General features: G+C 42.9%; 2 protein-coding genes across 2 annotated transcripts in view; one reads left to right on the forward strand and one right to left on the reverse strand.

Annotated features, from left to right (window-relative positions):
• TMIGD1 (transmembrane and immunoglobulin domain containing 1) overlaps positions 1-25,073 on the forward strand; it is a 532,600-nt gene that overhangs the window by 275,543 nt on the left and 231,984 nt on the right. The window lies entirely within an intron of this gene.
• Positions 1-25,073, reverse strand: part of CPD (carboxypeptidase D) — a 239,753-nt gene that overhangs the window by 115,835 nt on the left and 98,845 nt on the right. The window contains exons 4-5 of the mRNA XM_082244945.1: positions 9,365-9,534; positions 6,724-7,085 (exon numbers count right to left, since the gene is read on the reverse strand). Coding sequence (XP_082101071.1) covers positions 6,724-7,085; positions 9,365-9,534 — 532 coding nt within the window. The remainder of the gene's footprint in view (positions 1-6,723; positions 7,086-9,364; positions 9,535-25,073) is intronic.

Genomic DNA, 25,073 nt, shown 5'->3' on the forward strand with positions numbered 1-25,073 from the left:
GACCTGGTCAGACCATTCCCCCATCTCGGTTAAAATAAAAATGGGTAAAGATCTCTCTAGAAGACCAAATTGGAGACTTAATGAAGATTTGATTAGAGACAAAAAATGGGGAAAGGAAATAGAAAAAGAACTGGACTTGTATTTCCAAAATAACGACATCGAAGAAACACCCAAAAATATTATATGGGAAGCACAAAAAGCATATATGCGAGGTATATTAATTTCAAAAGGAGCACAAAGGGAAAAAGAGAGAAAAGAGATAAAGGACAGTTTAATGAGAGAAATATATGAAATGGAACAAAAACAAAAAAGAACAACAATACCATCAAATAAAAAAGACCTATCCCAGATAGAAAGGAAAAGAGAAGATCTAAAAGAATTATTAGAACAAGAAACGAGACAAGAATTTAACAAAGTAGCAAGAGAGAAATATGTGGAGGGCAATAAGATAGGAAAAAACTTGGCAAGAATTCTAAAAAAAAAGAAATCAATAAACTTCATAGATAAGATTAGAAATAAAGGGGGGGACTTGGTCCACTCATCCACGGAGATAGCAGGGGAGTTTCAAAAATATTATGGAAATCTATACGCAGTAAGGGGGGTAAATAAACAAGAAAATAACCCTGAAAGAGAGGAGAAGATTAAGAACTACCTGGGGAAGGCTAGAATGAAAAAAATAGAGAAGGAAAAAACAACATTCCTCGAGGCACCAATTACGGATCAAGAAATAGAAAAAGCTATTAAAGATACCCCTGTAGGAAAAAGTCCGGGACCTGATGGTTTTACCATCAGTTACTATAAAAAATATAAAAATCTACTGATCCCAAGATTAAGGGGCTACATGAATGGTCTAGGTCCCCAATTTGATATGAGTAAAGAGGCTCTTCAAGCCTCAATAACAGTCATCTTGAAAGAGGGGAAAGACCCGTCATTGTGCTCAAGTTATAGGCCTATCTCTCTGCTGAATGCAGATACAAAATTATTCACGAAAATTTTGGCAACTAGGATGAAAGGGCTGCTGGAAGAGTGGATTCACGAGGACCAGGCAGGCTTTACACCCGGTAGACAGGGGAAAGATAACGGAATTAGATCAATCCTATTGATAGACCAAATGCGTAAAAACAGGGACTCAAGTCTGATACTGTCGATAGATGCTGAAAAAGCATTCGACAGGGTCAACTGGGAGTTCATGTTGAGAACCTTAGAGGAAATGGGCATGGGCCCCAGAATGATGGCTTGGATCGGTACGCTGTATAGTCAACCATCGGCAAGAATAAAAATAAACGGGACAATGTCCGAATAGTTCGATATGTACAACGGAACGAGACAGGGATGCCCCCTATCACCAATGCTGTTTGTGATATCCCTGGAGCCCCTGTTAGCAACAATTAGAGATTGCCCAGATATCAAGGGAGTGGAAGTTGGAGGTGTGGAGCATAAGGTGGCGGCATTTGCCGACGACTTGTTGCTGTACGTCTCCAACCCAAGGATCTCCCTGCCAAATATAATTAAAATCTTCAAGCAATATGGAGAACTTTCAAATTTAAAAATTAATCAAACAAAGTCTGAAATATTGAGTATTAAAATGAGCACCCAGGAGAGAGATGGGCTAAAAATGGAATTTCCTTTAGTCTGGAGAGAGGAGGATTTAAAATATTTAGGAATTAGGTTAACATCTACACCAGAAAAATTATATATAACCAACTTTATTCCATTATTGAACGAAATGAAAACAGAAATAAACAGATTAAATCCAAGAGCTATATCATGGATGGGCAGAATAAATATAATAAAAATGGCGATTCTTCCAAAAATCTCATATAAGTTCCAAATGATACCTATACAGATACCAGATGTATTTTTTAGGACACTTAAGGCACTAATTACTAAGTTTGTTTGGAAAAATAAAAAACCAAGGATAAAATATACAATATTAAGTAGAAGTAAAAACGAGGGGGGACTTGCACTACCAGACATAAAAAAATATCATCAAGCCTCAATTCTTACACGGGTGATGGAATGGGGAAAAAAAGAAAGTAGAAAAAATTGGGTTAAAATTGAAAATACAATAAGTGGTATAAAGTTAGGAAGGATCATTTGGATCCCACCAAAATATAGAGAGTTGAAGAAAGATACACACATTATTACACGACAGGCACTAAAAATATGGGATTCAATATATACCAGAGGAAAAGGGGAGTATAATTCACCACTAATTCCACTTCAGGATACAAAATTTTTTACACCCGGGGATGGGAAAGTACACGGAAACTGGTTAGGAGAAGGAGACATTAGACTAAAAGACATAATGGAGAAGGGTAAAATATATACGTTTTTTGAACTCAAAAATAAGGAAATCATTTGGAGTTTAGACGAGTGGAGATACCGCCAACTTAGGCACTTTGTAGCTTCCCTACCCCAGCCAATTAGAGAAACTAACGAGTTTAACCCATATGAACAAATATGTACATCCGAAAAGAAGAAGAACAATATTTCAAATATTTATAAAATATTAAATGAGGATGAGCAGGTAGCCCAGTCAATGTTGGAGAAATGGGAGAAAGAATTGGGCGATCAAAGAGAGGGAATCCAGTGGGATAAATGTCTAAGGCTAGTCCACAACTCCGCGATAGACAATAGTACAGCAGAAATGAACTATAAACTGATCTCCAGGTGGTATAAAACCCCGGATAGGGTGGGGAGATAACAGCTGGAGACCTCAAAATTCTGTTGGAGAGGATGTGAGGTAGCGGGATCTATGACGCACCTGTGGTGGGACTGCCCAAAAATCAAGAAATATTGGAATGAGGTACTACCAGCAATTAAAAGAATCACTAACATAGAGATAAAAGAAGACCCATGGATATGCCTTTTCCATGGGACGCCTATGTCAGTTAAACAGTATAAAAAAACTTTAATTCCCCATTTGTTAAATTCAGCAAAAAGTTTAATACCATTAAACTGGAAAAAAACAGAAGCTCCGACATATAAAGAATGGGTGGCATGGGTGGAGAAAACAAGAACACTAGAACTACTAAGGCCCTGGGGAGAACAGGACCAGGAGTATGAAAATAGAGTAGAGATGTGGGATGCATGGCAGGAGTATATAAGGACTAATTGAGGGATTTCCGCAATGGGCTGGGAGGTTGGGGGGGATTGAGTAGGGGTGGGATAAGGGAGGGAGGAGGGCCAAAAGAATAAAGGGTAGCATGTTAGACAAATTCTATTGATATGTTCTCCAGCGATTGGAGTGTTGTAATGCTTTTTCCTTTTTTACCTGAAAAAATTAATAAAGAAATTTAAAAAAAAAAACAAATTACAATTGAACTACACCCATATAGATGACTAAAATGAGTTATAGTCGACTAAAATGTAGGACGTTTTAGTCGACTAAAATGTACTAGAGTGTTAGTCGACTAAATACGACTAAAACTAAAACACTGGCAGAAGACTAAAATGGGACTAAAACTAAAATGCCATTTTAGACCTAAGACTAAGACTAAAACTAAATTGAAATTTGCTGCCAAAATTAACACTGATGTGCTGGAGATCCCCCCCCCCCCCCCGTCACCCTTTTTCTCTTGGTGTCAGGAAAACTTGTCAGAAATTACCCATGCTGATAGTAAAGGAACAAAGCAGCAGAGAGAATGACGCTTTGTGCTCTGGTTTGAGACAAGTACACACAACAGAGAGATGTGCTTTCTTCATATTTAATGTCTAAAGATTACAACCATTTTAAGGGAAAAATAACAAATGCACAGGTTTTTGCAGGAAAAAAAAATGTGCATAGTTTCCCAGAGGAGCCTGCAAAGCATTGCACCTGAGATCAGTGAATCGAAGGTGCAATGTTAGGCTATTGCACCCTCCCCCTATAGCTTTTTGCCGGTATCTCTATATGAGCTTTCAGTTAGAAAGCTGGAGGAAGCGTCAATGGACTACAAGCGCGCTAATCAATGTGTGCATAATCCATTGAGAACTACAAGCCATTCTCTGTAGTAACAGAAAGGGCAGATCTCTGTGAATGAATGATGCAGCTGAGGAAGCAGAGTCCCATACTGCCACACCGATGTTAAATATGACAGCTGCTGCGAAGGGAAGGTTCGAACATATTACATGTAATACCCCTAAACATGGGTGTAACATGTTCTAAAAGATTAACTTCTCCTTTGAGCAAAGATGAGCTAGCACAAACATATCATTACCTATAGGGACTGCATACAATCTTCAAAAGTTCTCATTTATAAACATACAGCAGGTAAAATAGGTATTGAACATGTCACCATTTTTCTAGGTAAATATATTTCTACAGGTGCTATTGACATGAGATTTTCACATGTCGGTAACAACCCATGCAATCTATACATACAAAGAAACAAAAACAAATAAGTTCAGAAATTAAGTTATGTGTAATAAAATAAAATGACACAGGGAAAAAGTATTGAACACACTAACTGAAATGTATTTATTACTTCGTACAAAATCCTTTGTTGGTAATGACCGCTTCAAGACACCTCCTGTATGGAGAAACTAGTTGTATGCATTGTTCAGGTGTGATTTTGGCCCATTCTTCCACACAAACAGTCTTCAGTCTTATGAACTTTGATCTTTAGTTCTTTCCATAGATTTTCTATTGAATTCAAGTCAAGTGATTGGCAAGGCAATTGTAGCAGCTTTATTTTCGCTTTCTTTGAAACCGAGAGTTTTCTTGGATTTGTGTTTTAAATCATTGTCTTGCTAAAATGCCCACCCTCTTTTCATCTTCATCATCCTGGTAGATAGCAGATTTTTATCAAAAATGTCTTGGTCCATTTTTCCATTCATCCTTCCTTCAACGATATTAAGTTTGCCAGTACCATATGCTGAAAAACAGCCCCACACCATAATGTTCCCACCTCCAAACTTCACAGTTGGTATGGTGTTTTTGGGGTGATGTGAAGTGCCATTTGACCACCAAACATGGTGTGTATTATGGCAATCCAAAGAGTTCAATTTTGGTCTCATCTGACCTGACTATATTCTTTCAGTACTTCACAGGCTTGTCTAAATATTGTGCAGCAAACTTTAAAGGAGCTTCAACATGCTTTTTCCTCAGCAATGGGGTGTTGCATGGTGAGCGTGCACAGAGGCCATGGCGGTTGAGTGTATTACTTGTTGTTTTATTTGAAATAATTGTTCCTGCTAATTCCAGGTCTTTCTGAAGCTCTCCACAAGTGGTCCTTGACTCTTGGACAACTTTTTTGATAATTTTTACTCCTCTGATCGAAATCTTGCGAGGAGCACCTAGTCGTGGCTGGTTTATGGTGAAATTATGCTTTTTCCACTTCCAGATTAGGGCTTCAACAGTATTACCTGGAACATTTAGACCCCGTTCAGACAGGGCCACCATGACTTGGTGGGGCGACCTGTGAAGTCGCGGTGCACGCGGTGCAGTCGGCGCGACTTGCACGGACTTCATATCATTGAAGTCAATGCAAGTCGCCTCCAGGTCGCCCCAAAGTAGTACAGGACCCTTTTTCTAAGTCGGAGCGACTTGTGTCGCTCCTATTAGAAAGGGTCCTGTGCTAATCAATGGCGAGCGACCCACTGCGACTTGTCGCGCTAGTGTGAATGGGGACTCAGAACTTTAGAAATCCTTCTGTAACTAATGCTATCAGTGTGTTTTGCAACAATAAGGTTGTGAAGGTCTTGAGAGAGCTCTTTGCTTTTACCCATCATGACATGTTTGTGTGACACCTTGGTAATGAGACATCTTTTTATAGGCCATCAGTTGACAATGAACCAGCTGATAATAATTTGCACTGACAAGGGGTAAGATTGCTTTAGAATTACTGAAAGATTTCAGCTGGTGTCTTGGCTTGCAACGCCTTTATGAACCTCCATTTCTTCATGTGTTCAATACGTTTTTTCAGTGTCATTTAATTTTATTACACATAACTTAATTTCAGAACTTATTTGTTTTGGTTTCTTTATATGTATGGATTGCATGGGTTGATACCGACATGTGTGGTGAAAATTTTTATGTCAATACCACCTTTATAAATATATTTACCTAGAAAAATGGTGACGTGTTCAAAAAATATTTTAGCCACTGTAGAGCTGGCTTAAAAACAGATTTCAGTCAAAAAGTTATATGCTTAGTTTTCTGCCTGTAGGGTATTTCATGGAAAACTACTTACAAGGAAGTGAAGGAAGGAAGTGTCTGAAATAAACAAAACATTTCAAACTTAAACCTGCCACATGGCTGGCTACAAAAGGCCAACTCAGAAAGGTTGCATTCCAAACTGCTAAAGACAACACCTTTCATGATGTGTGGTGGGCAGGTAGCTATTGTGCAAATTCTTCCCAACTAAACCTTTCATGTTTAGCAAGGTTGGCTGTAACATTTAAAACTGAACATTTTACTCCTTTAACTACAAGGAGTAGTTCCAAACTTAACTTCAAAATTGCTATAGAAAACCCCAAACATCCTTATTTTGAAGCATAAAGTAGGATACTAATGATCCAATTCACAAATCTTGCAGACGATTGTACTCTCCGCAGTACAGAAAAAATGGATTAAATACAAAATGTACCACTTGCTCACTGATACAGGCTACAACAAGCAGTATGAACAAAGGCAAGGGATTCATTACACATTGTTCAGAGAATGGAAAATTCTCTGGTGAGTGTATTTTGGACTTAGTTTCTGGCATGACTTTAGAAAAAAAAAAAAAAAGAAGTTACCTGGCTCATGGACATTTGGGTTATCTGATATTGCCATCACATACAGCTCCTTTGACTTCACAGATTTGCCAGCTGAGTACAGATAAGTAATGTTGGCATATTCACTGTTGTACTTTCTCAGGAAGATCTCCATGTCAGAATAGTGGTGGTGGCGAAAGTCCTCAGGTTGTAAGGATTTCTGAACAGGATGGTGGTCCTCAGGTTTCACAGTGACTGGTGGCTCTCTGGCAGGAGCAGGGGTACCAGTACTCTCTGGCAGGTTGTTGGGGGAAGGAACAGAAACAGATGGATGAAGCTGGAAATCAAGCACAGTTGCTGGTCCATCTTTAACTTCGACATTAGATATAGTTTGTGGTAAGTACCTAGGAAAGGGAAGGTATAAACAAAGGTCAGAGGAAATCAATACATGTCAAACATTGATAGGGCTAGGTTATTGTTATTGGAATAAAATCAAAAAAGATCCTGCGCTAAAAATTGAGTGACTGAATGAATGATGTAAATGAGGAATTGGTGAAAGCAGCTGGAAACACTTGATTATAGTAAATCAAACAATATAAGACACAAATTAGTGCAGCGCGCTATCAAACATATAGTGTGAACCATACAAATGTAAAATCAACAATAAGGTGTTAAATAAAATAACACTTCGTGATAAAGTGAGCAAAAAAGTCCATAAATTGATAATCGTGACTTCGAGTCCACTTCGAATCGAGATAGGAATACACCCGTGGTATATATGTCGAAGTGGCCGCTTACCAGAGATTAAGGCCTCCAACCTAATGGAATGGCCTACACACTTTCATAGTCCAGGGAAACCAGATATATTCCACTATATCATGTACCAACTTCGTGCTGTCCTTTCTCAGATCTGGTTCTCGAAAGCCCCACTTGTTTCAGGGTGCCATAAAGGCCACAGGGGTTCAGCAACAAATGTTTCAATTGCCAAAAGAGTTCACATTTGCTCACAGCTTGTAAAGCACTCCACTCTGTCTCCCAGACACCTGGACTATGAAGGATACAACTTATCTGGTTTGACATCTAAAGTGTGTATGGCCATTCCATTAGGTTGGAGGCCTTAATCTCTGGTAAGCGGCCACTTTGACATATATACCACGGGTGTATTCCTATCTCTCCTTGGGATTCAAGCCTTCCGCTCTGACATCACCTTTCTGGGGACTTTTTTATTTGGAGTCACGATTATCAATTTATGGACTTTTTTGCTAACTTTATCACTAAGTGTTATTTTATTTAACACCTTGTTGTTGATTTTACATTTGTATGGTTCACACTATATGTTTGATAGCGCTGCACTGATTTGTATTGTTATTGGAAGTAGAAATTATTTTGCCTTAGCTGCTGCGGTCCTGGTTTTACCCAATGTCAAAAATGCTATAGTAGCGGTGTTCAACCCGTGGCCCACTGAGGCCTCTGATGTGGCCCACGACCTCAAACCAGGGTAGTACATGGTCATGCTCTGAGATGGCAGGTCATTAAAACCAGATCGCGGTCAAGGGGTTGCTAACCAGCCATTCCAGATCATCAGAGTGCATGAAGACGGCAGCGGACGAAGCAGGTAAGCGTGAAGGGAGCAAGAGCTGGATAAGCCAATGCTTCCTCTGTAGCGCTGGCTCCTGTCCCAGTCGGATTGATATCGAAAAAGGGTATCAATCCAATACCCCTATTAGGGTTATTAGGCTGCTTTTACACTGAACTGCAGGTGCAACGTAGGGAACCTGCTGATTTCCTGCCGGTTAGTTGCACAGAGCCATAGACTTCTATTATATCCTGCAAGTTTGGTGTACTTTCTGAAAGTGCACCACACCAACAAGATGAAATATAAGTCTTTGGAGTTGATTTACTAAAGGCAAATGGACTGTGCACTTTGCAAAAATACAGTTGCACTCTGCAAGAGCAGTTGCTCCAGAGCTTAGTAAATGAGCAGAAGCTTTGTTGACTTCCATCATCTAATCATGTGTAAGCAATAATGTTTTTTTATTTGCCTTGCACGTAATTGGGTATTCTTTGTAAACTGACGCTTTACCTTATAACTAAACTCTGTAGCAACTGCACTTGCAAAGTGCAGTCTATTTGCCTTTAGTAAATCAACCCCTATGGGTCAGTGCAGTTAGGCCGCAGGAGCATTGTGCTGCACACACAGTATGGGTAAACCGCAGAGCACCAATGTGAAAGCAGCCTTATAGGGGGCCCATTACAGAAAGGGCTTGTTTACATTTGCATTTTGGCAGTTCATTGTGGCCCACAACAGGTTACAAAATTACTTAAGTAGCCCTCACTCTTCAAATGTTGAGCCACACCTTGTGCTAAAGTGTACCTACACTGATATCATAACAAAAGGAGCATCTTTGACTCTAAACAAATAATGACTTTCATAAACAGAATAGATGCAACAGAGAATAATTCAAAGTGTCCAAAGGGAATTTATTTTTTATCATAATGTTGGTCCGGACACAGATTAAACAAAACACTGTTTATTTAGTGAACTGCTGTACCAAGTGTCTTTTTCAGGCAGACCCTCTTTACCACAGAGCACTGGATGAGAAGGTCTAAGTAAATAACAAAGAAGCAAACAGAATCACAAGAATGCTCTCAACAATCAATAAGGATGAATATGACCACTTACCCTATAACTGAAGCAGTGATATTGTATGTCCCAGGAGCTAGCAATCTCTGAAAGTCCCCTAGTTTCCCAGTTGTGATGTTATGGTCAATCCCCGACACAGAAATTGTAGCATTCTCAATTCCTTTCAGAGTAACAACATCTTTTACATATCCTTGTGCTCCTATGTGTACCTAAATCAAAACCAAAGACATGTATTGTCTTCATACACATTAAGGCTGAACAATTACAGTGTATACAAGATCAAGACTTGGAAAGCAGAGCATGGTATGTACAACTGCTAGTGTGATCCCTACTACTGTCAATAGGGCTGCAACTAACGATTATTTTCATAATCGATTAGTTGGCCGATTATTGCTTCGATTAATCGACTAATCGGATAAAAACCTAAAAAAAAAAAAAAAGTGTATAATTTAGTTAATATTGTTGAATATCTATATGTAGTGGTAAATATAACTAGCCAGCTATATAGTTGGATATTTAATCCACTCTGAAAACAGATATATGTATTATTAGAGGTTTAAAGGTGGTACATATCAGACTCCGAGATCAATATTTTTAAAAGACCTAAAACATTGTTTTGCAAATTTTCAGACCGGATTGGTATATAATATTTATGATAGACTCCCTTATTAATAGGCAGGTAGCTGGATACAAGCTCCCTGCCCCTGCTGTCACTTATGCTGGTCTATACACAAACTAAATTTTTTTTAGAACATTTTTAAAAACATTCATCCGATTTTTCTAACCATTAGTGTATTTGGTGTCCGGTGTCAACCACAGTGACAGGAAAATTTGAAGGAACAGAATAGAAAACTTCTCGATCAAACAAATCTTCAAATAGTGTATGTGGTTTTTGCTCAGAAGTTATATTCATTTTAAAATTTATTGTTAAAAGCAAGTGGAATTTTCAAACAACTCACGTCCATTCAACGAATATACAAATCATTTTTGAACAAATATAGATGCAAATATTTTTGTCCAAAAATCCAATCCATGTATGGGCAGCAGAAGACCTTTAGTAGCAGCAGCATGCTTTTTTTTTTCCATGTGTATATATATGAAAAAAATATGCTCAGAAGTCGGATATGCAGGATATTTTAACTGGGAGTCAGACATGAAGCTATATGAAGGGTGGAGGGGAGAAATAACATTTTTATATTAAAGTATTACTAAAAGCTGAGACTTTCTTTTTTTTTCATGGATATAATCATTTTAAATATAATGCACAATACTAGTAAACTTTTGCTTTAAAATGTAAATGTAATGCCTTATATCACCTCTAGTCTATTGGCCTCCACCTTCTCTGGGTTCAGATGCTGATCTTCCCTGCACAGAGCCCTTAAAGTGATTGTAAACGTTGGATTTTTTTTTTTTTTTAACAAAAATCTTGTCATACTTATCCTCTCTGTGTAATGATTTTTCACAGAGCAGCACTGATTCTCCTCTTCTGCGCCCCCCCTGCAACCCCCCCCCCCCCCCCCACGGCACTTCTGGCTTCTCCTGCCTTCAAAGTGCCCCTATAGGAAGCAGCAAATATAGTACTGTACAGAGTGTCCCTATAGCAAGGTTAAAAAACCTCTGCCTTTAGAATCACTTGGTTCCTTCTCTTGCCCAGGACTACATTTCCCATGAGGCATTGCTCCTCACACATTCACAAGTTCTCTGTCATCTACTGACATGTATGGATGGTTTACTGAGCTGTATGTGTGCTGCACTGTATTTTCTCATATGTAAACAAATAATGCATTCTGTATGCAGGACAACTAAGCCGCTGACCGATTAATCGATTATGAAAATAGTTGACAACTATTTTCATAATCGATTAGTTGACGATTATAATCGATTAATCGATTAGTTGTTTCAGCCCTAACTGTCAATGTTTTTCAATTAAAAAAAAAAAAACAGCGGAGCACTATTCTTCTGAATTAATGTGAAGGGGGTTAAAGATGGGAGAAGAGCCAGATCACCTGACCTGTCAAAGTTGTGGGACAGACCACTTCCAATTGTGAAGTTTCGTCTGCTCTGTTAAAGTTAAAGCGGAGTTCCACCCAAAAGTGGAACTTCCGTTTTAGGTAGTAATAACTCCTGACATGCCACATTTGGCATGTCATTTTTTTGGGGGGGGGGTTGGGGGAACGGGTACCTAGTTTTAACAGGTACCCACTCTCACTTCCGCTCGGAGCGCCGTGGCGCCCTGAACGGAAGTTCTCCGCTCCCCTTCCCTCCCTGCAATCTTCTGGGACTTGCCAATCAAGACGTGCAGCGCAACTCGTGCATGCGCAGTGCGTACCCGGCTGTGAAGCCGCAAACTGTCACAGCCGGGTGCCCACACCAGTGATGCCAGGGCCGCCAAGACCAGAGGGAAGAGTATCGAGGCTTCGGGCGCCGCATAGCTGGACCGTGGGACAGGTGAGTGAAAAGGCTGGAACTCCGCTTTAAACTAAAGGCATAACTTTTATTTATTTTTTACTTTTAGCTAGAGTAAGTAAGGAAGGGTTGCAACCCGTCAATTTTTTGCCATCTGAGTCCCATTATGGAGATTTGCCTTCACTCCTGTCCCATAGCCAAAAAAGGAAGTGAGAAGAAATCCCTCCAAAGTGAGGTAATCCCTGGCTGCCAAAAGGACCACCAGAACTAGTGTCCCCATTGGAAGATTTTCCCTCTTTTCCTTTTCTGGGGACAGCCCAGAATTTGTGATTTTGCACAGACAGCAATAAAACCTGATAAGGTGTTCTAATCCCTTTCCATTCTATCCAAAAAAAAAAGGGAGTTCCTCCTTTAGGTATACTTTAAAGGGAAACCACATGCTTTAGACCACACCACCTAATGATTGGGTGCGGGGGTAAAATGTAGGCTGCAGTGTGGAGTTTCATTGTCGTGTTATATGTGGTATACAGAACATTGAGGGGAAAAAAGTATTTGATCCCCTGCTGATTTTGTACGTTTGCCCACTGACAAAGAAATGTTTTACTGTTAAAATTGTAACAGTGAGAGACAGAAAAACAACAGAAATATCCAGAAAAACAGATTTCAAAAAAGTTATAAACTCATTTCCATTTTAATGAGTAAAATAAGTATTTGACCCCTTCGCAAAACAGGACTTCGTACTAGGTGGAACAATTGGATTTTTGTCTTACAGTAAAATCCTTTTCTCTGTTCATTGACGGACACCGTCTCTGATCTTCATATCAGTAGGGTTATTTTGCCCCCTAAAGGAGTAGGACACTAGGCAGTAAAAAGTTCTGGCTACACCTATGGGCAGTCCCAGGGGGTATACCCTCTCTCCCTGCTATAGGATGTCAGTTTTGTATCAAAGCAGTGTCAGAGAAAACAACGCCAACTCAATAGAGGGGCGGGTACTGCGTGCGTCAATTAACTCAGAGAAAATTTTACGGTAAGACAAAAATCCAATTTTCTCTATTGTTCATTGACGTACACAGTCTCTAATCTTCATATCAGTAGGGATGTCCCAAAGCAGTGCCATAAAAATGAGGGGTGGGAACAGCAGAAAAATAATTCCCCAAGGCTATACCATAGCCAACCAGGCAACATAGGACTCATCAGAACAATAGGATGGGACAAACCTGAAAAAAACATTAAACGCCCTCAAGGGAGACTAAAACACCCTTAAAACGGCAGCCTACCAATCTATGCGGCCAAAAGAGGCATCTGCAGATGCCAGCACATCCATCTTGTAAAACTTTGTGAAAGTATGACCAGACGACCAGGTAGCCACCTTGAAAACCTGAAGCACAGATGCCTGATGGCGAAAAGCCCAGGAAGCACTAAGCGCTTGAGTAGAATGCGCCTTAACAGGGAAAGGTGGAACCTGACCCTTAATTGAATAAGCCTGCACAACTGTCTGTCTGATCCAATTGGAAATAGTCACAGGAGACGCAGGCAGCAAACTGGAAACCACCCTCGGAAGTAAAGACGGATACGGACGAATTACCACTTTATCCCTGTGAATTACCAGATAGGGAGAACGACAGGACAACCCCGCCAGTTCTGACACCCTGCGCGCAGAAGTAATAGCCACCAAGAAGGCCACCTTCTGGGATAGGGTAAGTAGAGGAATCTCCCGAATACTGTCAAAGGAAGGTTTCTGGAGAACCGACAGCACCAAATTAAGGTCCCAAGGTGACAACGAAGGTCGCACCCGAGGTGCCAAGTATCTCACCCCCTGGATAAAGCTAAGCACCAGGGAATGGGCGGCCAGTGACCTTTGGAAGAAAATTGCCAAGACCAAAACCTGACCCTTGATAGTACTCAAGGCCAACTTTTGATCAACTCGCCGTTTAGGAAAGCCAAGATCCAAGCCACCGAGTAAGAGCGAGGGGGGAACCCCAAGAGACTTACACCACGCAATATAAGACTTGCAAGTACGCTAGATCTTCCTAGAAGTCGCTTTCCTCGCTTTAAGCAGAGTAGGAATCACTGAAGTAGACAAACCCCTGTCCTTCAGCATCTGGCTTTCAACAGCCAAGCCGTCAAAGCCAGCCACTGTAAAGCAGGATGGCAGATTGGCCCTTGAGACAGTAGACTCTCCCTGAGAGGAAGTCTCGAAGGAGCGTCCGCGACTAGCCTGACAAGGTCGGCGTACCAAGCTCAGTGAGGCCAGTCCAGAGCCACAAGAATGACCGGAATCCCTTCTGCCTCGATCCTGCGAAGAAGTCTTGGCAGCAACTTGAGAGGAGGAAAGGCATACATCAGCTGATACTGACCCCAAGGGGCCACCAGCACATTGATCCAAGGTCTGTGGAAATCCACCTGCCAATTTTCCACTCCTGGACTTTTGGTGCCCCCTTGGTGATTGACATAAGCCACGGGCGTGGCATTGTCCGATAGAATACGCAATGGACAACCCTGAAGATACTCGGTCCAATGGTCTAGGCAAAGCATGATCGCTCTCAGTTCCAGTACATTATTCAGTAACCTGGATTCTTCCAGGGACCAGACTTCTTGAGCAGAAAACCTGCCGAGGACCCTTCCCGACCTGGACAGACTGGCATTCGTGGTGACAATAGTCCAATATATAGAAAGGAAGGGTTTCCCTTGGGTGAGTATCAAGGGCCGAAGTCTCCACATCAGGAACTCCTCAGTCACCTGGCTCAGCTGGATCGGATTGTCCAGGGAATTTGGATTCGTGTTCCATTTGAGAAGGATTTCCTTCTGGAGGATGCTCGTGTGGAATTAGGCGAAGGGGACCACTTCGAAGGACACCAGCAGTCCCAGAACTGTCATACAGGTCCGAAGGGATGACCATTTGCTGGACAGCAACAGCTGAATCGAAGTCTGGAGTTTTTTAAGTTTTTCCGGAGGAAGAAACACCCTGGCTGCGGACAAGTCCAAAGTCAGAACCAGATAGTCCAGTCTCATGGAAGGGACCAGGGACGACTTCTGAAGGTTCGAAAGCCACCTGAACTTCTGCGTTCTCATGGTGATCTCCACATTTGTCACCAGCATCGTGGGAAACTCCGCATGGAAAAGCAGATCGTCCAGGTAAACCAGGACCGATATCCCCCGCTGTCGTAACAGCGCCAGGACCAGAGCCAACACCTTTGTGAAGACCAGAGGAGCAGAGGCGAGACCAAATGGTAATGCCACAAACTGATAATGATCCTCTCCCATGGCAAAATGGAGAAACCGTTGAGGTCATGCACATATTGGGACATGAAGGTAGGCATCTTGTCTGTCTATGGAGGCCAGGAAATCTTCCTGATGTAGGGAAGTCACCACCGTGCGAATGGATTGGGATGCACCTTGCCTTCCTTCTTGGGGACTGTAAACAGGTTTAAAGAAAAGCCTTGAAAACATTCTGCACACGGAACCAGAACTATTACTCCCTGTTGTACCAGGTCCTGTACCGCCCCTGTAAGCAATCCGGGGACAGTCTCACATTGGAAGGGCAGAACCTTACCGGTGGAAGGGATCGAAACTCGATCTGTACCCAGACCGTATTACCTTGTGAATCCATTTGTCTTGTATCCGAGATAACCACAGGTCCGGGAACCGGAAAAGACATCCCCCTACCCCAGATAAGGGTGAGAGGCGCCTTGTCCTCAGGTCTGGAGATACTCGATTTTTGTTTGCCAGACCAGGGTCGCTTGGAACCAGCCGAGGGGCCCTTGAAGGACTTTGCCTTATTGACTGACCCTGGGGGGCGAAAAAACATCTTATGTGCTGAAAAGGAAGGGCCCCGTCTGCGACGCGGGTCCCTACCCTTGTTATCCTGTGGGAGAAAAGTACTCTTACCCCCTGTGAGACCTTTGATAATGTCATCCAGGGTAGCCCCAAACAGCCAATCACCTTGCCGGGGGACGGGGAATCCTCCACTGGGTATCTTTATTCAGTCTTGAGACCGGAGGGTCCACCGTAGGTGGCACAGTCTACTTCTTCTACTTCACCTGACCTGAATCTGATTGATTATGCATTTCACTTGCTGAAGACAAAACTGAAGGGAAAATGCCCCAAGAACAAGCAGGAACTGAAGACAATAGAGGCCTGGCAGAGCATCACCAGGGATGAAACCCAGCGTCTGGTGATGTCTATGCGTTCCAGACTTCAGGCTGTAATTGACTGCAAAGCATTTGCATCCAAGTATTAAAAAGTGAAAGTTTGATTTATGATTGTTAATCTGTCCCATTACTTTTGGTCCCTTAAAAAGTGGGAGGCACATATACAAACTGTTGTAATTCCTACACCTTTCACTTGATTTGGATGTAAATACCCTCAAATTAAAGCTGAAAGTCTACAGTTAAAGCACATATTGTTTGTTTCATTTCAAATCTATTGTGGTGGTTTATAGAGCCAAAAAGATTAGAATTGTGTTGATGTCCCAATATTTATGGACCTGACTGTACATTACTAAGCATGCATGACCACCATATTGCTAAAATATAGAAGTGATGCGAACCAGGCACTATCTTGGAGAACATCAAGGGGATGAAGCCTTTTCAACTAAACATTATCTGTCTCTAACCAACTAATCAAGTGCTTTCCTATATTATTATGAACCTGAAATCTGCATTTCAACATTAAACAAAGGAAAACAAAAACCTAATTTTACTTCCTGTATCTTTTTGCAAAAACTATATGTCTTAACATTCTCAGAAAAAGTCACCGGAAGCGGCTCTCAGAAGAGCTCACTTCTTCAGGCTGCAGTAGATACAGCCGCTGTAGTAATAAAAAAAAAGCTATACAATTAAGTCTGTGAGATCAGTGAATAATACTGTAAATTAGAGCACAGTAAATCTGTTCATTTTCAGAGATTTTCACTGTGGATCCATAATGAGCATTTCAGAAAATTATTTTGTATGTGCCACAGGAGATTATCCTATAGGACTTAAAGAAGAACTGCATTTAAAAAAAAAAAAAAAAAACAAATTTAATTCAGCATTGAAAATTTAGAGCTGGAATGGATATAGTGTATTCACATTCATACATTCCTGGTATGCTGGCCACACACACACACACACCTTCGAATTCTGTTTAACCTTTAATCAAAAAATGTACAAATAACTATATACTGCGAGAATTGGATTTAGTTAAAGCAGTATTAGATCCAAAACCAAAAAATTTGGTTTACCAATCCTTAGATGTAGTGACTACATTTGTTTTTGTTTTTTTTTTTTGTTTTATTTTAAAGAAGTTGTAAAGACAGGAAGGTTTTTTATCCAACTGCATTCTATGCATTAAGATAAAAAGCCTTCTGTGTATAGCAGCCTCCCCGGCAGCCCCTAATACACACCCGAGCCCCATCTCTGTCCAGCGATGTCCACGAGTACCCTCGGTTGTCTGGGACTGGCTCCCGAGACTGTCAATAAAAAGTCAGTGAGCCAATGACGAGAGAGAGGGGGTGGGGCCAAAACAGCAGATCCATGTCTGAATGGACACATGGAGCTACTTGCTGGGGGGGGGGGGCACTTGATATAATTGGGGGGTGGGGGGGGGCCAGGAGCAGCAACGAGGGACCTGAGAAGAGGAGGATCCGGGCTGCCCTGTGCAAAACCAACTGCACAAAGCAGATAAGTATAACATGTATGTTTTTTTTTTTTTTTTTAAACAAGATTTTAAAATCACTTTAAGGCTTTTCCCCTCTGTTTTTACCTGGTGATCTGGCAAGAAACACACCTCCTATATTAGAGTGCCCCCACTCTGGATGATTAAGCACAGGGGCACATTTGGACAGCAGCACTGTGAATTTGGGGGAGGTGAGTGTTAGATTTACAGTAGTAGCAAATTTAAATACATTAAACAAATGGAAGCCAAACTCCAGATGCAGTTACAACAGTTTTTTTTCTTTTGGGATAAAGGTCTTACATACATAAATAAAAGCTGATGATTGTAAGCACCCCCTATCAGTGGTAAATGGTTTGTCTCAACATTCTTAAAGCGGAGTTTCAGCCTGAAATTTTTTTTTTAGATAAAAATACTCCCGGGACAGTCAGGGCTAGTGCATTTAAGCAATGATAGCCTCTGAACTGTCCCGTTTCACTTACCTTTTAGAAGAAATACTTACCTTGAAAATGTCTTGTCCAGCGCTGCCATCTCAGGTGTGGGCAGCTGATCCGTAGCGTCCTCTTCTGTGATGTCGGAGTCCCAGAACGCCCTGCACCGGCCCTGCTCGTCACTTCCGGTGCAGGCGCGTCATCCCTGCACAGCTTCTGGGCATGCCCAGAAGCTGTGCAGGGATGACGCGCCTGCACCCGAAGTGACGAGCAGCGCCCGTGCAGGCGCATTGACTCGAGTGATCAATGACGCTCATCTCCCAGCAGTCAATGTAAGCAGGAAGTAACGGCAGCGGCCGTGTCCGCAGAGGGAGGAAGAGGAAGGAAGGTAAGTATATTTTCTTTAAAAACAAGGTAAGTGAATCAAAAAAAATTTTTAATTAACCAATTCTTTTTCAGGTAATTTAGAGCAAGCGGATGGGGAAAAGTTCTTTTTGAGGGTGGAACTCCGCTTTAACTGATACAAGTGGCTTCTATGAGGGAACTCATCGAAGAGGAGGAACCAAGAGCACAGGTAGGGGATCCCAGAAAAGAGAGGATCGGAGCTGCTTTGTGCATAACCATTGCACAGACCAGGGGAGTAGAACATATTTTTTAAAAACTAAAAGTTAGAATTACTTTAAGGTTACTTAGAAGACCGCTAATAACCAGAGATCTCTGAATGAAACGTATTATAAATCACAGCATGTTTACACAAGCCTGGGTTATAAAACCTATTAAGTCAAGTTTTTCTTAAGCAGCTTAAGAGAAATAAACATGTTTTGGCCAGAGTCTGTAAAGCCTCAGAAACCCTGCTTACACATCATAAAGTTACCATTTCAGGCCTAACTGCCAGTGGCAGAGCTGGCTTATAGTGGTCAAAAATAGTTTATCAGGCAATTAAAGTGGTAATCTGAGCTGCACATGAGCCGCTCAGACCACATTTAGAACACCTGCACTGTGCTGAAACGGATGGTGGGCCCCGAAACTTAAGAAAAAAAGTAATATCAAAAATTCCCTAACACTCTCCCCTCATCCAGGGAGGTTCTTTAATTCCCTGCGGGCAGGCCACTTCCTTGATTCGGACATGAATACGACATTCATCTCCGTAAATCGCTAAACCCGGGAAAGACTCTGGTGAAGTTGAAAACTATAGGCTAATTTTCTGATTTATGACCTCAAGCTACTTACTAAAATTGTAGCTAATAGACTGGCGTCATTCATAAATACCTATATCCACAAAAGAACAGTTAGGCTCCATTCACACCTGGGCGTTTTTGAGTGCTTTTCAGCTCCAAAAACGCTAAAAAAAAAACGTTCCAAAACGCCCAACAAGTAAAACCCCATTCATTTAAATGGCCCCTGTTCACATCTGAGCATTTTGCAAAACGCCTGTAGCTGAAAAAAGTACATGAGCTTCTTTTTGGGCTGATTACCAGCGTTTTTGATAGATGTCAATGAAAAACGCCTGAAAAAAATTGCGGTAAAAATCGCTGTAAAATCACGGTAAAAACGCGGTAAAAAAACGCTACGCTCAAGTGTGAATGCAGCCTTAGGGTTTGTCCCAGGAAGACAGGGGCCTGCCCAAATACACCGGCGCTTAATCTGATTTACATACTGCAGTTGGGGTGGGAGGGGGCTCAAGCTTAAACTGGTATGCTTCAATCCGTTATCTCCAAAAAGCCTTCGACTCTTGGTTTCTTGGCCATACCTCTTTGTGCTCCTGGAGGCTTGGAAATAACCTTCTTACTCTCCTGCGAGCACTCTATGCGACCCTGGTGCCAAAGGTGAGGCTTTAGGGCTTTCACTTTGAACCTATTCCAATCGCCAGAGGCACTAGGCAGGGGTGCCCCCTCCACCTCATATATTTGCTATCACAATCGAAACTCTGACGACTGCAATCAAATTGGATTCAAACATCCATGGGGTGGAATGCTTTTTGTCACATCACCCTTCGCCCATCGACCTCGATGTCGTCTCTCTATAAAGCGAACTATCCTCCCCTATATAGAAAACTAGAGGAGGACATCCAGAGTTAGGTGGGACATGATCTTTCTTGGCTGGGCATGGAGTCCATTCCACAAAAATTACACTCCTTCCCTACCCATAACCATTGTACAATCAGATTTGTCTAAATTTCAGTCCAAAGTTGCCTGTTATGTGTAGGGTGGGAAGGGTTTTAGGCTCTCCAAACGTGTTATATGCCCATAAAATGGCGGGGGGGGGTCTGGGTCTATCCCCATTTGGCCTGTTCCGATCATGCTGCACAGGTTGCTCAGCTGTCCGCGGTGTATGTCTGATCAGAAAAGCCAGATCAGATATCGATTGAGAGGAAGGCAGTAAATCAGGTGCCATTCAATTTTGGTAAATGGCAACCGCAAAAGCGTAGTGTGCCAATTTTAGCCCCGACTCTATCCAATTCTTTGGCTGCCTGGGGACAGAGTGCGTAGCAACCCAAATTTAGTCTCACCTTTTCATCCACTGAATCATCTCTTTAACAATCCTTCATTCCCTCTGGCCAGGATCTTGAGACCTTTCGCTGGTGGCTGAATAAAGGCCCTCATAGAATTGGATACTTTGTGACCCCTAGGGGCCCGTTCACATTGGCCCACTGTCGTTCTATGCTTAATATGCCTACATCTGAAATGTTTTGCTTTCACCAAAGCTCTAATTTTTTTAACTTTTTAGGCCTGTTAGTGACTCAAGATCCCAAAGTAATTCCCTATGAGACATGGTGTACTCAGGAGGCTGAGCATAGGGGAGGCATTTCTATTATTTACAGGCTGCTGATTGACTCCCCTGATAAATTTCTCATTAATAAATTAATACATTATCAAATTCAATAAGGTGTGAGATGCATCGTGCCCTTCTACTCTCACCATCACCAATACTTGAGAGATCTGATAAATTTACTAGGTAATTAAATCCATGGTAATGTATTTTTGACTACAATATGTATAATCATTATTTGACTGTCTTTTGCCTTGAGAGAGGATATTTTGTTAATTACATTTATCAGGACTGTTATGTTATACTATACATTTGATATGGAATTATCCTCTTCTTATGCTCATGTTAAAGTGGTTGTAAACCCCCAAATATTGTTGTACCTATAGGTAAGCCTATAATAAAGCTTACCTATAGGTACTGAAATCTCTTCTAAACTTGCACCATTTAGGAGATATTTACACTGCATGCAGCCGATGACGTCAACCGCTCATGCGCTCTGAAGGAATAGCCGTCCATGCTGTTTCTTCAGAGCCCTGTGCCATGATCGGCGGCTCAAGCCAGTAGCACAGCCAGAGTCCGCAGACCGGGAAAGAAGACGGGTAAAGATGGATGCGGCCTAAAGCGGGAATGACGCAGGCTTGGTTTGCAGGTGTCATACTAGCACATTATGCATTCATTTAGCAGGTAGCCAAAAAGAAAAAAAACATTATTCAGACTTTACAAACATTGGTACAATAACCAAAATACTTAAAGAGGAAGTAAACAAAAAAATTCTCTACATAAAAGGAGAGGGACTCAGATCTGGCTTCTGACAAGGATGTTGACCATTTGCCCTCGTCCTTCCATGTGGCTTTCAAGGGCATGATAAACATATCCCTTGTGAAGGCTAACATCAAGATCATCACTGACACACACACGCACCTACACAGGTTGAACTGGATGAACTATTGTCTTTATTCAACCTTAACTACTATGTTACTTTGTAAGGTTTTGACTCAATGGTACATGCTCCCTCTTCTGTTATCGAGGCTTTATCCATCTTAGTCGCCCCTGTGTTTCTGAGGATCCCAAGCACTTGGAAGTACGTATCATATCTAGTGGGAGTGTACGAGGTTGCAGGTTTTCTAGAACAGGGTTTTTGGTTTAAATCGGAAAGTTTCAGAGGTTCTAAGCCAGCAGGGGACAGATTCAGCATTGGATCAATGCTGCATCCACCTAGGACGAATGTAATGTTTGCTCTTTTTATTTAAAAAAAAAGAGCCATACTTCTCTTTTAAAGGATATCTAAACCCAGCACTGAAAATTGCAGCACTAGTTCATAGATACAGTGGCTGCCCCAGTTTTAATTTTTGAGATAAACATTTTCAGAAATTCCAGAAAATACATGATGATCTTGCCAGAAATGTTTATATCTATGGCAGGGGTGTCCAAACTCAGGACACTAGCAAAAAACTGAGTTTTTGTAAAATCTTACCGTAAAATTCCTTTCTCTGAGTCCTCCGACAGTCGCCGCCCACTCATACAGTCTTCACCAATGGGGTATTGACTTCCTCTCCACAGGAGTAGCTAGGCATAAGACTTGTTAAAAAACAAAGCATTTACATAGACACACCCATGGGGGCTGTCCCACTGGTCCAATACCCCCTGCAATCAGCCATCCCAACTCAGTTTGGTAGCAAGCAGTTAAGTGTATAAGAAACCCAAAAGAGGGGCAGGGGCGGTGACTGTCGGAGGACTCAGAGAAAGGAATTTTACGGTAAGATTTTACAAAAATTCAGTTTTCGCTTACGTCCTCCGACAGTCGCCGCCCACTCATACAGTCTTCACCAATGGGGATGTCCCAAAGCAGTGTAGACATGAGGGGTGGGAAACGCAACCGTCAGAAAAGGCACGCAGTACCCACATGAGAGAAAGGAACCTTACATGAACAGCAAGGTAACCTTCTGGGTAACAAAAAGGCTCAACATGAGCACAAATAACCAAGGGGGTAAAAAAACCCCAACAGCCAGGGACCCGCAACAAAACCAGGGTCCCCTACGGTACTGCCGCACAGAGAACTTTGCGGCCAAAAGGAGGCATCAGCTGATGCCAGAACATCAATTTTGTAGAATTTGGAAAAGGTGTGCACTGACGACCAAGCAGCCTTGCACACCTGGGCCACCGAGGCCTGAAGCCGGAAGGCCCAGGACGCACTCACCGCTCTGGTAGAGTGAGCCTTAACAGGAAAGGGCGGTACCCATTCCTTCAACGAATAGGCGTGTACAATTGTCTGTCTGATCCATTTTGAAATGGTCACCGCAGACGCAGCCATACCCTTCCGAGGTCCCTCAGGAAGGACAAAGAGAGAATCCGATTTTCGAAAGGATTCAGTCGACGACAGGTAAACCCTGATCGCCCTGACAACATCCAAAGAATGCAAGGCAACCTCCTTAGGATGCTTAGGATTCGCACAGAGCGAAGGTAAAACAATGTCCTCATTAAGGTGAAAATCCGAAACCACCTTTGGAAGAAAGGATGGGTTAGGTCGCAAGACCACCTTATCCCTATGAACCACCAGGTAAGGGGAGCGGTAAGGGGAGCGGCAAGACAACACCGCCAACTCCGACACTCTGCGAGCAGAAGTGATTGCCAGCAGAAAGGCAACCTTTTTTGATAGCAGAGGTAACGAGATTTCCCTGATGTTTTCAAACGGGGAACGTTGTAACACGGACAGAACCAAGTTCAAGTCCCATGGAGGTAAGGGCTCCCTTCTAGGAGGGGCCAAGTGACGCACACCTTGAATGAAGGTGCGAATCAAGGAATTAGACGCCACAGGGCGCTGGAAAAGGATGCAGATACCTGGCCCTTAAATCGTGGCCAACGAAAGGCGCTGGTCCACACCAGACTGAAGGAAAGCCAACACTCTCGCCATCGAGTACGAACGAGGAGAGAAGCCCCTGGACTCACACCAGGCAAAATAAGCTTTCCATGTACGGTAATAAATCTTACCAGAGGAGGCTTTTCTAGCCTTGATTAAAGTAGGAATGACCTCTGAGGAGAGACCCCTGTATCTCAGGACCTGGCTTTCAACAGTCATGCCGTTAAAGCCAGCGACTGTAAAGCAGGATGGAAGATCGGTCCCTGAGACAGAAGATCTTCCCGCGTTGGAAGCCGCCATGGAGGCTCGACCACCAGATGAACGATATCCCCGTACCAGGACCGGCGCGGCCAGTCCGGCGCCACCAGAATCACCAATGTTAGTTCCGAGACCAACCTGTGAAGGAACCTGGACAACAACTGAATCGGAGGAAAGGCATATATCAGGTGATACTGACGCCAAGGCACCACCAGCGCATCCGAGGAGTCTGCCAGAGGATTGCGCGTTCTTGCCACAAACCTTTCCACTTTTTTGTTTAGCCGAGACGCGAACAGATCCACATCCGGGATCCCCATTTTGCACACAGCATTTGAAACACCTCCAGGTGCAGGGACCATGTCCCCTGGTCCTGGGTTTGGCGGCTCAGATAATCAGCCTGCCAATTCTCTACACCTGGAATGTGAACTGCCGAAATCGCTGGGACATGAGTCTCGGCCCAAGACAGAATTCTGGTCACTTCCTGGGCCGCACGGGCACTCCTGGTGCCCCCTTGGCAGTTGATTTAAGCCACCGCAGTGGCGTTGTCCATCTGCACCCGTACAGGACGGCCCTGAAGACGATCCGACCAAAGGAACAGGCACAGCCTGATCATTCTCATTTCCAATATGTTGATTGGAAGGGAGGATTCCTCCTCCGACCAAGTGCCCTGGGCAGACAGGTTGCCCAGGACGCCACCCCAGCCCGACAGGCTGGCATCCGTGGTAATCACCGTCCACAGTAACGGCCGGAAGGATTTCCCTTCCGACACAGCCGGGGACTGAAGCCACCACAAGATATCCATTCTGGTTTGGCGACTCAGACACTCTCAGGTCCAAGGACTGAGGTAGTCTGTCCCACCTGGCCAGGATCTCCGCCTGGAGAGATCGCGTGTGAAACTGTGCAAATGGTATCGCCTCGAAGGCTGACACCATCAACCCCAGGGACCGCATACAGGTCCTGAGTGACGAGGATTCGTTGTCCCTGAGGGACCTGACCTCGGACTGCAGGGTCCGGAGCTTGTCCTCCAGCAAGAACACCTTTGCTTGAGCAGAGTCCAGAACCATCCCCAAATACGGGAGACGAACCGTAGGAGACAAGGTCGACTTCTGAACGTTGATGGACCATCCAAACTCCTGTAGCGCCTGGACCGTAGTGGACAGATCGCGCAACAGGCTCTAACTGGCACTCGATCTTAACAGGAGATCGTCCAGATATCCCAAGACCGCAATGCCCTGTGCCCGCAACAGGCCCAGAACAGGCGCCAACACTTAGGTAAAGATTCTTGGAGCCGAAGCTAGACCGAAAGGCAACGTCACAAACTGATAATGTTCCTCCGCGATAGCGAACCGGATGCACCTCTGATGGCCCTCGAAAA

Source organism: Pelophylax lessonae, assembly GCF_965119305.1.
Source record: "Pelophylax lessonae genome assembly, chromosome: 2".
NCBI lineage: Eukaryota > Metazoa > Chordata > Amphibia > Anura > Ranidae > Pelophylax > Pelophylax lessonae.